The 15,410-nt window shown below is 47.4% G+C and overlaps 1 protein-coding gene across 1 annotated transcript in view; it reads right to left on the reverse strand.

Moving 5' to 3' along the window:
• LOC311140108 (uncharacterized protein) overlaps positions 1-15,088 on the reverse strand; it is a gene marked incomplete at both ends in the record, with an annotated part of 91,070 nt that extends 75,982 nt beyond the window's left edge. Inside the window, 7 exons of the mRNA XM_084175045.1 lie at positions 1,490-1,619; positions 3,862-4,025; positions 4,864-5,037; positions 6,180-6,273; positions 7,552-7,711; positions 8,350-8,530; positions 15,013-15,088. Of these exons, the coding sequence (XP_084031171.1) occupies positions 1,490-1,619; positions 3,862-4,025; positions 4,864-5,037; positions 6,180-6,273; positions 7,552-7,711; positions 8,350-8,530; positions 15,013-15,088 (979 nt within the window). The remainder of the gene's footprint in view (positions 1-1,489; positions 1,620-3,861; positions 4,026-4,863; positions 5,038-6,179; positions 6,274-7,551; positions 7,712-8,349; positions 8,531-15,012) is intronic.
• Between the last annotated feature and the right edge of the window lie 322 nt (positions 15,089-15,410).

Consider the following 15,410-nt stretch of genomic DNA (forward strand, 5'->3'; position numbering starts at 1 on the left):
AATACTTTGTTATATACCCTTTGTTGGCAATGACACAGGTCAAACGTTTTCTGTAAGTGTTCACAAGGTTTTCACACACTGTTGCTGGTATTTTGGCCCATTCCTCCATGCAGATCTCCTCTAGAGCAGTGATGTTTTGGGGCTGTCGCTGGGCAACACGGACTTTCAACTCCCTCCAAAGATTTTCTATGGGGTTGAGATGTGGAGACTGGCTAGGCCACTCCAGGACCTTGAAATGCTTATTACGAAGCCACTCCTTCGTTGCCCGGGCGGTGTGTTTGGGATCATTGTCATGCTGAAAGACCCAGCCACGTTTCATCTTCAATGCCCTTGCTGATGGAAGGAGGTTTTCACTCAAAATCTCATGATACATGGCCCCATTCATTCTTTCCTTTACACGGATCAGTCGTCCTGGTCCCTTTGCAGAAAAACAGCCCCAAAGCATGATGTTTCCACCCCCATGCTTCACAGTAGGTATGGTGTTCTTTGGATGCAACTCAGCATTCTTTGTCCTCCAAACACGACGAGTTGAGTTTTTACCAAAAAGTTATATTTTGGTTTCATCTGACCATATGACATTCTCCCAATCCTCTTCTGGATCATCCAAATGCACTCTAGCAAACTTCAGACGGGCCTGGACATGTACTGGCTTAAGCAGGGGGACACATCTTGCACTGCATGATTTGAGTCCCTGGCGGCGTAGTGTGTTACTGATGGTAGGCTTTGTTACTTTGGTCCCAGCTCTCTGCAGGTCATTCACTAGGTCCCCCCGTGTGGTTCTGGGATTTTTGCTCACCGTTCTTGTGATCATTTTGACCCCACGGGGTGAGATCTTGCATGGAGCCCCAGATCGAGGGAGATTATCAGTGGTCTTGTATGTCTTCCATTTCCTAATAATTGCTCCCACAGTTGATTAATTCAAACCAAGCTGCTTACCTATTGCAGATTCAGTCTTCCCAGCCTGGTGCAGGTCTACAATTTTGTTTCTGGTGTCCTTTGACAGCTCTTTGGTCTTGGCCATAGTGGAGTTTGGAGTGTGACTGTTTGAGGTTGTGGACAGGTGTCTTTTATACTGATAACAAGTTCAAACAGGTGCCATTAATACAGGTAACGAGTGGAGGACAGAGGAGCCTCTTAAAGAAGAAGTTACAGGTCTGTGAGAGCCAGAAATCTTGCTTGTTTGTAGGTGACCAAATACTTATTTTCCACCATCATTTGCAAATAAATTCATAAAAAATCCTACAATGTGATTTTTTGGATTTTTTTTCCTCAATTTGTCTGTCATAGTTGACGTGTACCTATGATGAAAATTACAGGCCTCTCTCATCTTTTTAAGTGGGAGAACTTGCACAATTGGTGGCTGACTAAATACTTTTTTTCCCCACTGTATGTGTGTGTGTGTGTGTGTGTGTGCGTGCACGCTCGTGTGCGAGCATAGGTGCATGTCTGTGTGTGTGGGATTGTTGATGTTAGTGCCTCTGTAACCCACGTGTCTGTGTGATGATGGTGGCAGAGTCTCCAATGAGGCCGGGGTAGATAGCGTAGACAGTCAGAGAGTACTCTGTCTTAGGAGTCAGCTCTGTCACTAGAGATGTCCTCTCATCACCTTTCAGATCAATCTGATACGACACACACAGGACAGGGAGAGAGAGAGGGGCAGGGAGAGAGAGCGGGAGAGGGACAGGGAGAGAGAGAGAGAGGGACAGGGAGAGGGACAGGGAGAAGGAGAGGGAGCGGGAGAGAGGGAGAGAAGGAGAGAGGGAGAGGTTTGAGTGAAATGGGTAAGGGTGTTTGTGGGGATTGTTTTGTGTGGGTGTGTGCGTGTGTACGTGTGTATTCAGGAACTGTATCATCACTAGAATCACTCTACTCTGTAATCATTCTACACCAGTCTTTCATCACTCAGTGTATCATCACTAGAATCACTCTACTCTGTAATCATTCTACACCAGTCTTTCATCACTCAGTGTATCATCACTAGAATCACTCTACTCTGTAATCATTCTACACCAGTCTTTCATCACTCAGTGTATCATCACTAGAATCACTCTACTCTGTAATCATTCTACACCAGTCTTTCATCACTCAGTGTATCATCACTAGAATCACTCTACTCTGTAATCATTCTACACCAGTCTTTCATCACTCAGTGTATCATCACTAGAATCACTCTACTCTGTAATCATTCTACACCAGTCTTTCATCACTCAGTGTATCATCACTAGAATCACTCTACTCTGTAATCATTCTACACCGGTCTTTCATCACTAGAATCACTCTACTCTGTAATCATTCTACACCGGTCTTTCATCACTAGAATCACTCTACTCTGTAATCATTCTACACCGGTCTTTCACCACTCAGTCAGCCGTTGCACATATTTGTTCTTTCCCAGCACCACCTGATTCAGCTATACAAGGGCATGATAATTAGAGGAATCAGTTGGAATAGAACTGATATGTGCAACAGCTGTAGGGCGGCAGGTAGCCTAGCGGTTAGAGTGTTGGGCAAGTAACTGAAAGGTCGTTGGTTCGAATACCGGAGCAGTCAAGGTGAAAAACCTGTCGATGTGCCCTTGAGCAAGGCACTTAACCCTAATTTGCGCCAGGGGCGACGTACTACTATGGCTGACTTTGTAAAACAACACATTTCACTGCACCTATGTATGTAACAATAAAACACTTTATTTTTAACGTCAGGGTTAGAAAACATTTTTTATATTCCACAGTACTCTTTCAAATCTCTTTCAAATACATCTCAACCCTATCGCATCCATCCTCTCCTCTGTGACTTCACCACCCAATACACAATTTATGTAATGCCTGCATAGTTTGATTGTCCCTGCAGGAATGGTTCTGTTAGAGAATGCTAAAGTATCTTTCTCCAGAGTTCTATAGCAGTGTCATAGCAAGGACAAACACACAACCCACTCTGAGAATCCAGTGCTGCACCCTGTGGCTCTGGTAAGGCTGTAGAAAATCACTGAGAGAAAACACACAATGGGAAAAGATTCCATGCCTGCGAGACAAAGACAAAACACGCACGTACGTGCACACACACACACACACACACACACCAGACTATACAAAACAAAGACTAAGAATGTGAATGTCACAATATAGTTCAGAAGAAAGGGTCAGCAGATGTACACATGGAACACAAACACACACACACTCCACAACAAATAGTGTAGTGTACAGTACATTATAGTACATTACAGTACATTACAATACAGTACATTAGACTACATTACATTGTAAAGCTCAAGGTCATTGTGATATTGCTTTCTGATTTTCTCTCACTGCATACTAGTGACACACACACACACACACACACACACACACACACACACACACACACACACACACACACACACACACACACACACACTTAGTCCACAGCTCTATCTAGCAGTATCCTGCTGTGGTCAGTCTCTGTGTCTGTACTCAGCACCATCTGGTCCTGGGCCCCAATATCCTGTCACCTCTCACATCCCATCCCCCATCCCCCTGCCACCTTACTCACCTTCCACCCCCCTACCAGGTTCACTTATCTCAGCTCACTCCTTACCCTCCCAACAAGATTTCGGGTCAGTTCAGTTTCCAATTCAGTCAATTGTTTTCAAGTGTTTTCAATTAAATTCCTGACTGAATTGAAAAACTGAATTGACCAGGCATTTACCCAGGTGGTTTGACACCTAATATCCTATTTTAGCCCATTGTCTGAGCTGGCATTCAGCATTTACCCAGGTGGTTTGACACCTAATATCCTATTTTAGCCCATCATCTGAGCTGGCATTCAGAATTTAGCCACCGTTATTACCACAACATCTCAACCACTAAACAAACCCCTCCCCCTCACCTGTGTCTGCAGGCTGGGCAGCAGCTGTCCCTTGGGGCTGAGGGGGGTGACCAGGAGGCGGTAGCCGGTGACGTCCCCGGTGGCCTGGCTCCAGGTCAGCCTGAGACTGCTGTAGGTTAGCTCACTCACCTGGAGGTCCCGGGGACCCACCACACGCTCCTCCACTGATGGGGGAGAGAGAGGATGGAGGGGAGAGAAGGAGAGAGAGAGAAGGATGGAGTGGAGAGAAGGATGGAGTGGAGAGAAGGATGGAGTGGAGAGAAGGAGAGAGAGAAGGATGGAGTGGAGAGAAGGATGGAGAGAAGGATGGAGTGGAGAGAAGGATGGAGTGGAGAGAAGGAGAGAGAGAAGGATGGAGTGGAGAGAAGGATGGAGTGGAGAGAAGGATGGAGTGGAGAGAAGGATGGAGAGAAGGATGGAGTGGAGAGAAGGATGGAGTGGAGAGAAGGAGAGAGAGAAGGATGGAGTGGAGAGAAGGATGGAGTGGAGAGAAGGATGGAGTGGAGAGAAGGATGGAGTGGAGAGAAGGAGAGAGAGAAGGATGGAGTGGAGAGAAGGATGGAGTGGAGAGAAGGATGGAGTGGAAAGAAGGAGAGAGAGAAGGATGGAGTGGAGAGAAGGATGGAGAGAAGGATGGAGTGGAGAGAAGGATGGAGAGAAGGATGGAGGGGAGAGAAGGACAGATAGGGGTTGAAACATGAAGAGCACACAGAGTATGCACCAGACACCACTAAACAAAAGAACATGTTTAAATGTATCCGCATATACAATGGCCATGGCCAGTACAGCTGCCATCTAGCCACACTACACAAACGTACCTATGTTGAGGGAGCTAATGTTCAGCATAGCAGTACATCTCTGGGCATTCTCAGGAGTAGGTACTTTCAAAGTTGCCCTTAACCACTGATACAGGGTCAGATTATTTTCACCCCTCTAATGGTTAGGGTTACGATTGGAGGTGAGTAATCTGATCCTGGAACAGTGGTTGGAGCTAATTCTCACCGGCCGGGGTGTGTTTGATGGGGCGTGGGGGTTCAGAGGCGGTGAAACAGATTCTTCGGGACAGTTTGGGCAGGAGAGGATCCAGGAGAGAGAAGTCAGCGGCTAGCAACAGGTGTTCCTCATGGGGCTCGGTCACAATCTTCCTCAGCTCTGATTCATCAGCTCCTCTCACCCCTAGGAGAAGCATAGAAATAGAAAAGCTAGAACGGACATAGTTGTAAAATCTATAGGATCTTTTCAGTACATCCAATATGGCACCACAAAAGCATTCAGCAGTGCAAAAAAAACTACAAGATATAATGTTTTCAGACTACTAGAGAGAGAGTTAATCCATTCAGTCCTAGTCGCTCCTATCTAGTATATCTATCTATTAATTTCGTTCATTAGTTAGCATTGATCTATCATAGTGTCCATTTGTCATGGCAAAGTACTGTACAGCGCATTAAGTGAATCTTGTTCCATTCTAAATATGATTAGCGAGACACAATGTTCTGTTAACTGCTCATGCTATTAGAGAGTGTCAAGGGGTTTAGAGTGATGGAGCTCATGCAATATGCTGAGATGAGAGATATATCCTTAGACACACACATACACCACATGCACGCAGACACACACACACTCACATGCATGCACACACACACACACTCACATGCACGCACACACACACAATCCCCCCCCCCCCCCCCCCCCCCCCCACCACAGACACACACACCATAAGGCGCTGCCAGATCACCTCCCCCTGCTCTAGCGGTGTAGTGTACTATGTAGTACTTGAGTTAGCTGGCTCTGTCCAGCTGTGTCAGACAGAGACCAGCTAGCTGATCAGATTGATGCTTCCCTCTATGGGGATGATGTTTGCCAGGACCTGGCCTCCGTGTCAGGGGGGAGGGGGTGCACAGAAAAGCCTGATGAAAAATCACCGTAATTAGCTCACCACTGGCTAATGAGCTGTAATTTTTTCCCGTCTCTGGGCTAAGGACAGCAGAGACACACTCACTGCACATGACAATGTATGGCTTTGTAGTGTGTGCAGTCACACACTGGTAGATAGGTCATGTAGCGCATGAAGTGTAAGCAATATGCAGTACTTACAAACACTTATGGACACACGGTCACTGATACACAGAGGCACACGCGTAAGCTCAACACACACATAATCACACACTTGCAAATCCACGCACACACACTTCAATGACATTCCATGAATACCACATTCATTTCTCACCTAAGGCACTGCAGATAGGTAGGCTGGATAACATCTCCAGGACGCTGCAGGGATGTTTTATGAATATACAATCACAGCGTTCCAGACTCACCCACTGCGTAGATAGAGATGCCACTGTCTGTGACAGCCTTGGCCGGCCCATCCACCTGGTCATCCGAACGGCCGTTTGTGATCAGAACAGCAATCTGCAAACAACATGGAAAATCGAATCAAACTAGTTCTATGTTACAGTTCTACCAGAATATACAACTACAATCCGTATTTACTGAAAGGGTATTTTCAATATTAACACACAATTGCTTAGAACTAGACAAACTAGACCCGCCCTAAGAGTGGCGCAGCGGTCTAAGGCGCTGCATCTCAGTGCTTGAGGCATCACTACAGACCCCCTGGTTCGATTCCAGGCTGTATCACAACCGGCCGCGATTGGGAGTCCCATAGGGCGGCGCACAATTGGCCCAGTGTCGTCCGGGTTTGGCTGGTGTAGGCCGTCATTGTAAATAAGAATTTGTTCTTAACTGACTTGCCTAGTTAAATAAAGGTAAAATTAAAAATAATTAAAATAAGAGGAAATACCTAAATGAGTATTTTCAATAGCGAAACACAATAACATAGAAATGGACTAACGAGACCTGTTCTCATAGGAAATATGAAAATTAGTATTTTAAAAGCAACACACAATAGCATAGAACTAGATTAACTAGATCTTCCTTCATAGGGAGTACACTTGCCCTTATTGGAAATACCACATTACCATGCACACAAAAAACAAGCTCTGTCCTTAGAGATATTTGACATGTTTTAACTCATAATTGCATGCATAATGCAATAGCGCAGTGTGAGACTTAAAACACAACGGAATGATAATTCCCCATTATGAAAAATTCACTGCAGTTTGTCGAAAGTTCAGGCCCCAATCGATGGGGGGGGGGGGTGGGGGTGAGAGCACATCAATATGCACCTGATGTGGCTACGGTGTGTGTGCTCAGCCTTCCGAGTGGTGAAATAAAATATGTCAACCTAATCCTGCTCTCTCTCTCTGCCACATCAGCTGTGCTTCAGCATGACTTGCAGTGTGTGTGTGTGTGTGTGTGTGACTTGCAGGGCTGCGAAGAATCTCAATGACTGACATGTTATAGCAGGTGCAGTGTAACACTTCAAGGAGAAGTGCAGTTGCTAACAGTGGAGGCTGCTGAGGGGAGGACGGCTCATAATAATGGCCGGAACGGAGCAAATGGAATGGCATCAAACACATGGAAACCATGGAAACCCTGTGTTTGATGTATTTGACACCATTCCATTGATTCCGCTCCAGTCATTACCACAAGCCCGCTCTCCCTAATTAAGGTGCCACCAACCTCCTGTGGTTGCTAACTATCAGATCTCACAACGCCTGGAGAAGTGTTTAACATCCCAGGAACCACATATGATATAGCAATCTCATGAGATGTACAGTAGTTAACCTTGGGGGTATTGTCCCTGGTGATAGCCGCACTGAAGACATAATCCACCAGGAACTGGAGGGCGTCGCCCGTTCGACTGGCCCCGCCTTCAAAGGGGAGGTCCTTCACTGCCCTCAGGACCTCCTCTAGACTGCTGTAGTCTGTTAGGGCAATACGCATCCTGGAGACAGTGAGAGACAGAGACAGAGACAGAGACAGAGAAAGAGAGAGAGAGAGAGTGAGAGAGTGAGTGAGAGAGTGAGAGAGAGAGAGAGAGAGAGAGAGAGAGAGAGAGAGAGAGAGTGAGAGAGAGAGAGAGAGAGAGAGAGAGAGAGAGAGAGAGAAGAGTCATTCCTGGGTTGTGGGTGGATCAGCCAGTCTAGACTGATTAGTATGAAAATGTATGCATTCACTAACTGTAAGTCGCTCTGGATAAGAGCGTCTGCTAAATGACTAAAATGTAAAAATGAAAATTAGCAGTGAGGCTCTATGGAGCCTAACAGAGGCTAATACAGACAGAACAAAAGTCCCTGAGCTTCTTTGAACTCTGAACTGAAGTCTTTAGGAATTCACTGAAGAGGTTTTAGACACAGCCAAAGCAGTAACACCAATTATTGGCTGATTCAACTAATTATTGAAGACTATGACTAGTTAATTAGTTAAATCAGGTGTACCAAAAGCCTGCCATTGGCTTTTGCAGGGTCAGATTTCCAACCCCTGGGGAGAGGGATAGAGGAACGTAAATACATAAATGTTCCTAAGTAACCTTTGCTCTTTGCGGATAACATTGCCCAACCCTGCAGACCTAACCATAGAGACCTGGGTATATCTCCGTAGACGGTGACTCCAAAGCGAATGCCCTCGGACCCCACCACACTGTCCTGAAAGGAATTAATGATGGCCGAGATGAAGTCTTTAACCCAGGAGAAGCTGGTCTGGCCCACGCCCCAAGACTCATCCACCAAGAACACAAGGTCTGCAGGCTCTGCCGTCCGACATGCTGGGGGAAGAACAGATATATGGCTGGTTTAGTGTTAGGGTTGCAAAATTCCATTAACTTTCCCAAAATTCTCATGTTTTCCAGAAATCCGGGTTGGAGGATTCTAGATTTCCTGCAGGGATGTCTATATATCAGTCTGCATTCAGTATGTACGTCTCTGCATCAATTCCATTAAATATTTTAGTTGAGTGGGATTTCTCTCAGCCTCGGGGCACAATGAAGGCCAGATGAACTGAGTGTTGGCACCTGTCATTTCATTAGAGAATAGAAGGCAAAACCAAGAAGAAAAAGACTGTCTTTATTCAAACTGAATTCCAAAGCCTTCTCCTTCCTTTAATGTAGCTTTATTTCACCTGCTCTTCCACCTTTCATGTTTTATTCTCTGTGAAACCAGAAAAGGATGAACTGTACTGGTGCCAATGCTGGCTAAATCAAGCACCAACTCAATTGATCTGTTTCTGTCCACGCTCCAGGGTGAAGTTTCCACTAGGTACAGATCTAGGATTTCAGTTTCCTCTTTCCCGATGCTAATTTTATTTGTATTTCATTTAACCCTTATTTTACACATTCTCATTCACAGCAACCACCTGGGGAATAGTTACAGGGGAGAGGAGGGGGGATGAATGAGCCAATTGGAAGCTAACCTTAAACATTAGTGGCGAAAATGCAAAACTGACCCACAATCAGCATCTAGGGTCAACTTGGCGGCAGGTAGCTTAGTGGTTAAGAGCGTTGTACCAGTAACTGAAAGGTCGCTGGTTCTAATCCCCGAGCCGACTAGGCGAAAAATATGCCGATGTGCCCTTGAGCAAGGCACTTAACCCTAATTGCTCCTGTAAGTCGCTTTGGATAAGAGCGTCTGCTAAATGACTAAAATGTAACTTCACCCTGCTGCTCTGTCAACAGTGTTTCCCCATTCTACCACAAGGTGGAGGTATACCTCCATCAAAAAGGGAAGGGGATACCTAATCAGTTGCACAACCTTCCCCATTTAACCCAAACCCTCTGAATCGAAGAGGTGCAGGGGGCTGCCTTAATCGACAGCATCGATGCCCGAAGAGCAGTTGTTGTTGTGGGTTAACTGCCTTGCTCAAGGGCAGAACGGCAGATTTTTACAACTTGCCGGCTCGGGGATTTGAACCAGAGACCGCTAGGCTACCTGCCTCGGCAGGTAATACATTTCCATGGCCAACCTTCTGCTGTCACAGTCAGAGCACCACAAGGCTCCTATGAATGTTTAATGGCACACAAGTGAGGCGTTGAATATTTGAGACCATCAATATTCTGAACACTCCAGCAATAAAACTTTAGAACAGCAATGAGGAAGGCTTAGAACAACAACATACAGAGCCCCAAGTGGGACCAGCCCCTGCGTCCACTCAGACACACACCACGTCCACTCAGACACACACCACGTCCACTCAGACACACACTGGGCGGTTGAATAGGTGTTGGTTCTCTCCGCATAAACACACACACTTGAAAAGATGCACACATGTTTGCATGGTAATGGATGTAAATGTGTTTGTGGCGGACACACCCACTATATGAACCATATTACTTGCCATATTAGCCACACACTCTCTCGCACACACCCCGATTACCCTACCAACCACCTACTCACACACACACATACACACACACACACACATGAACAGTCTACACACACATTCTCCCTGTCAGTGCCCCAGTATTACATATGCAATAAACCACACTGTGACAGAATAGATTACAACAGGGAATAGAAGATCAGGTCAGATCAGGTCCAGTGATTGTGCTGTATGGTGATAACTCATCCTCTCTCCTTTCCCCTTGGCCTTTATTTCACTCCCTCACCTTTCCTCTCCTCTTTTATCCTACCCTTCCTTGGCCACCGTCCCAGGATTCAGTGGGGGTGACATATGTCCCGACTCAACGTGGACCAACACTCTGCTCCTGTTCACAAAACTATATCCTGCATTCCACAGGAGTCAGGAGACTAAGTATCACACGGAACCATTTGGGAGACTACACCGACAAACTGCCTCCACTGCCTCTGGCCACATTGCCATGTAATGAACTTTCACAGGTCATGGGAAACGACAGTGTGAGTCAGCACCAAGCACGGTTCCTAAGTCAAGCTTCACAAAGGCAGCAAACCAAGCCAGGGCATGAAAGTTCTTCCATTAGTTTAGTATAATATGTAGTATCAGTGTAAACTTTTTACCCTCCAAATGGAGGACGTGAACTATGGAACACAGCAGCAGAGAAGCAGCAAAGCATTCACTGACTGACGGACGGACTGACTGACGGACTGAAGGACAGACTGACAAACAGAAGGAAGGACGGACAGATAGACTGACGGATTGAAGGACTGAAGGACTGACTGAAGGACTGAATGACGGACTGAAGGAAGGACGGACAGATAGACTGACGGATTGAAGGACTGAAAGACTGACTGAAACCCTGACGGACGGACTGAAGGACTGAAATACAGACAGACAGACTGACGGACTGAAGGACGGACAGACAGACTGGTGGACGGATGGACGGACAGACTGACTGAAGGACGGACAGACAGACGGACAGAAGGACTGGCGGACTGGAGGACGGATGGACAGACAGACTGACTTAAGGAAGGACGGACGGACGGAAAGGCAGACAGAGCGGGAAAATATATATTTTCCAGACAGACAAACAGACAGATAGACAGACAGACTGAGGAGAAAAATATCAATTGTCCAGACTCTATACTGTGTCTGTACTGGCAGGTGAGAACCACATGCCTAGAATGGCTAGACAACACATGGTGAAGGGTCATTATAGTTCAGTACCTGTCCACTGTTGTCTACCTAGTTGCTACATACCATAATCTAGCGATACAGTACAGTCAATAGTCTATTCATTGTTCATTCACTACATTCTAATATTGGAACATAATAACTTGGATCCATGTGTGAATCCTTGACAAAACAGAACAAGCCCCAAGAATGACAACTGTTCGTACTCCAATGATAACTTTCCATACAGGCTATAGTCTTGAGCCAGGCTGGTGTATTTGACAAGAATCCACCTGCGCACCATCTAAGATCTACTTTGGGGAAAGGATAACATGAGGGCCGAATTTAAAAATATTTAAATGCATTTAATCTCACAGAACATGAGAGTAATTGACGTTGGGGTTTAAATCATGTTGACTCTAAAACCTTCTGTCAGTCAAACACTGTAAGCACAGAATTATAGTACTGCAGCAAATTCAAGGGGAAGCCTGATCGGGACTCAAACCCAGGTCCCTGCGATTGTCAGTCCAGCACCTTAGCCATTACACTGAAAGGTCAGAAACACGTGATGAGGTTGTTAGGTGTTGCACAAATGTTGTTTCATTACAATAGTTGGAAAGTACAAAAAATGCATCACTGGCTGCCAATCAGATTCCACCCTGAGAGTCAACCTTAACCATCTGATTGGCTAATTTAATCTTCCATGGTATCCAAGAACATCTGAAGCTGTGTACAGTAAACCTCTAGCAGACGTGTTTGATTTAGCTTGAAGTTTGCACTTTTGGGACTATGCCATTTGTTCCGATGTACCGGCCAAACCAAATGAAGCCCAGCTCAAGTATTAGAAAATATTTGACATATGTATTTCACCCAGGTGCGATGTACAGTACCAAACCTAAGGCCGTGATTTGACTGTCTGTCAGACAGTGGACTGTAGTCTGACAGACAGTGGTGAACAGGAGACTGCCAGATGTTCAGAATGCCCTGTCTAACAATAGAAGAGGAGAAACAACATTGTGTCTGAGTTTGCCTCACTGTCTACCTGCCAATCCATCCAGGTGTGTAGACATACTGGACATATGGACATTATTTAGTCTAGCACTAGTGTCTGAGACAGATAGACGAAGCATGAGGAAGAAAGACAGGATGGAGAGAGGAGGAGACAGACAGGATGGAGACAGACAGGATGGAGAGAGGAGGAGACAGACAGGATGGAGAGAGGAGGAGACAGACAGGATGGGGAGAGGAGGAGACAGACAGGATGGAGAGAGGAGGAGACAGACAGACAGGATGGAGTGAGGAGGAGACAGACAGGATGGAGAGAGGAGGAGATAGACAGGATGGAGATAGGAGGAGACAGACAGGATGGGGAGAGGAGGAGACAGACAGGATGGAGAGAGGAGGAGATAGACAGGATGGGGAGAGGGGGAGACAGGCAGGATGGGGAGAGGAGGAGACAGACAGGATGGGGAGAGGAGGAGACAGACAGGATGGAGAGAGGAGGAGACAGACTGGATGGAGAGAGGAGGAGAAAGACAGGATGGAGAGAGGAGGAAACAGATAGGATGGAGAGAGGAGGAGACAGACAGGATGGGGAGAGGAGGAGAGAGACAGGATGGAGAGAGGAGGAGACAGACAGGATGGAGAGAGGAGGTGACATACAGGATGGAGAGGAGGACAGACAGGAGGGGAGAGGAGGAGACAGACAGGATGGAGAGAGGAGGAGACAGACAGGATGGAGAGAGGTGGAGACAGACAGGATGGAGACAGACAGGATGGAGAGAGGAGGAGACAGACAGGATGGAGAGAGGAGGAGACAGACAGGATGGAGAGAGGAGGAGATAGACAGGATGGAGAGAGGAGGAGACAGACAGGATGGAGACAGACAGGATGTAGAGATGAGGAGACAGACAGGATGGAGAGAGGAGGAAACAGACAGGATGGGGGGAGGAGGAGACAGACAGGATGGAGAGAGGAGGAGATAGACAGGATGGAGAGAGGAGGAGAAATACAGGATGGAGAGAGGAGGAGACAGACTGGATGGAGAGGGAGGAGACAGACAGGATGGAGAGAGGAGGAGACAGACAGGATGGAGAGAGGAGGAGACAGACAGGATGGAAACAGACAGGATGGAGAGAGGAGGAGACAGACAGGATGGAGAGAGGAGGAGACAGACAGGATGGGGAGAGGAGGAGACAGACAGGATAGAGAGAGAAGGAGATAGACAGGATGGAGAGAGGAGGAGACAGACAGGATGGAGACAGACAGGATGGAGAGAGGAGGAGACAGACAGGATGGAGAGAGGAGGAGACAGACAGGATGGAAACAGACAGGATGGAGAGAGGAGGAGACAGACAGGATGGAGAGAGGAGGAGACAGGCAGGATGGAGAGAGAATGAGATAGACTGGATGGAGAGAGGAGGAGACAGACAGGATGGAGACAGACAGGATGGAGAGAGGAGGAGACAGACAGGATGCGGAGAGGAGGAAACAGACAGGATGGGGAGAGGAGGAGACAGACAGGATGGGGAGAGGAGGAGACAGACAAGATAGAGAGAGAAGGAGATAGACTGGATGGAGAGAGGAGGAAACAGACAGGATGGAGACAGACAGGATGGAGAGAGGAGGAGACAGACAGGATGCGGAGAGGAGGAAACAGACAGGATGGGGAGAGGAGGAGACAGACAGGATGGGGAGAGGAGGAGAAAGGCAGGATGGAGAGAGGAGGAGACAGACAGGATTGAGAGAGGAGGAGACAGACAGGATGGAGAGAGGAGGAGACAGACAGGATGGTGAGAGGAGGAGACAGACAGGATGGGGAGAGGAGGAGGCAGACAGGCTGGGGAGAGGAGGAGACAGACAGGATGGGGAGAGGAGGAGACAGACAGGATGGAGAGAGAAGGAGAAAGACAGGATGGAGACAGACAGGATGGAGAGAGGAGGAGACAGACAGGATGAGGAGAGGAGGAGACAGACAGGATGCAGAGAGAAGGAGTCAGACAGGATGGAGACAGACAGGATGGAGGGAGTAGGAGACAGACAGGATGGGGAGAGGAGGAGACAGACAGCATGGAGAAAGGAGGAGAGAGACAGGATGGAGAGAGGATGAGACAGACATGATGGAGAGAGGAGGAGACAGACAGGATGGGGAGAGGAGGAGACAGACAGGATGGAGAGAGGAGGAGACAGACAGGATGGAGAGAGGAGGAGTCAGACAGGACGGCGACAGACAGGATGGAGTGAGGAGGAGACAGACAAGATGGGGAGAGGAGGAGACAGACAGGATGGAGAGAGGAGGAGACAGACAGGATGGAGAGAGGAGGAGACAGACAGGATGGAGAGAGGAGGAGAGAGAGAGAGAGAGAGAGAGAGAGAGAGAGAGAGAGAGAGAGAGAGAGAGAGAGAGAGGGGGGAAGAAAGACAGAGAGAGAGAGAGACATGTTGAGAAAGCTGAAGAAAGGGAATGGTCAGGAGAGAAATGGTGACAGGGAGTGGGAGGGAGAGAGAGAGGGATGGAGAGAGAGAGAGATGGAGAGAGAGAGAGAGAAAGGCAGAGAGAGAGAGAGGCAGAGAGAGGGATGAGAGAGTGAGAGGCAGAGAGAGAGATGGAGAGAGAGAGAGGCAGAGAGAGGGGGAGAGAGAGAGAGGCAGAGAGAGGGATGGAGAGAGAGAGAGAGGCAGAGAGAGGGATGGAGAGAGAGAAAGAGAGGTCAAATCCAATACCTTCTGCCTGTGCAGTGACCTCCTGGTGGGAGAGAGACAGGGACAGCATAAAAATCCACAAGCAGGAGTGGCCCATGCTCTGTCCTCTCCTCTTATATCCCTCCTTCTCCTCCTCTTCTCTCCTGTTCCTGGTCCTCCTCTCCCAAGATTTCCTCCGACAGATCCACTCCTCTTTAAGATTCAGCTCAGACTCTTTTCTCTTTTCTGAAACCAACAAAGTTAAACAGTTAAACAAGGCCCATACATGAGTGTTCATAACACTATCATATGTTGAATCAAATTGTTCAGCAGGTTAGGCCAGCAGGAGGACATCCTCAAGGTCTGAGGGAGCCAATTGGCCTTACAAGTCTCAGGCAGGGCTATCTCTTCGTGAGAGTATGATTCACAATAATCTCTGC

This window comes from Coregonus lavaretus (assembly GCF_964263955.1).
Source record: "Coregonus lavaretus genome assembly, chromosome: 13".
Lineage (NCBI taxonomy): Eukaryota > Metazoa > Chordata > Actinopteri > Salmoniformes > Salmonidae > Coregonus > Coregonus lavaretus.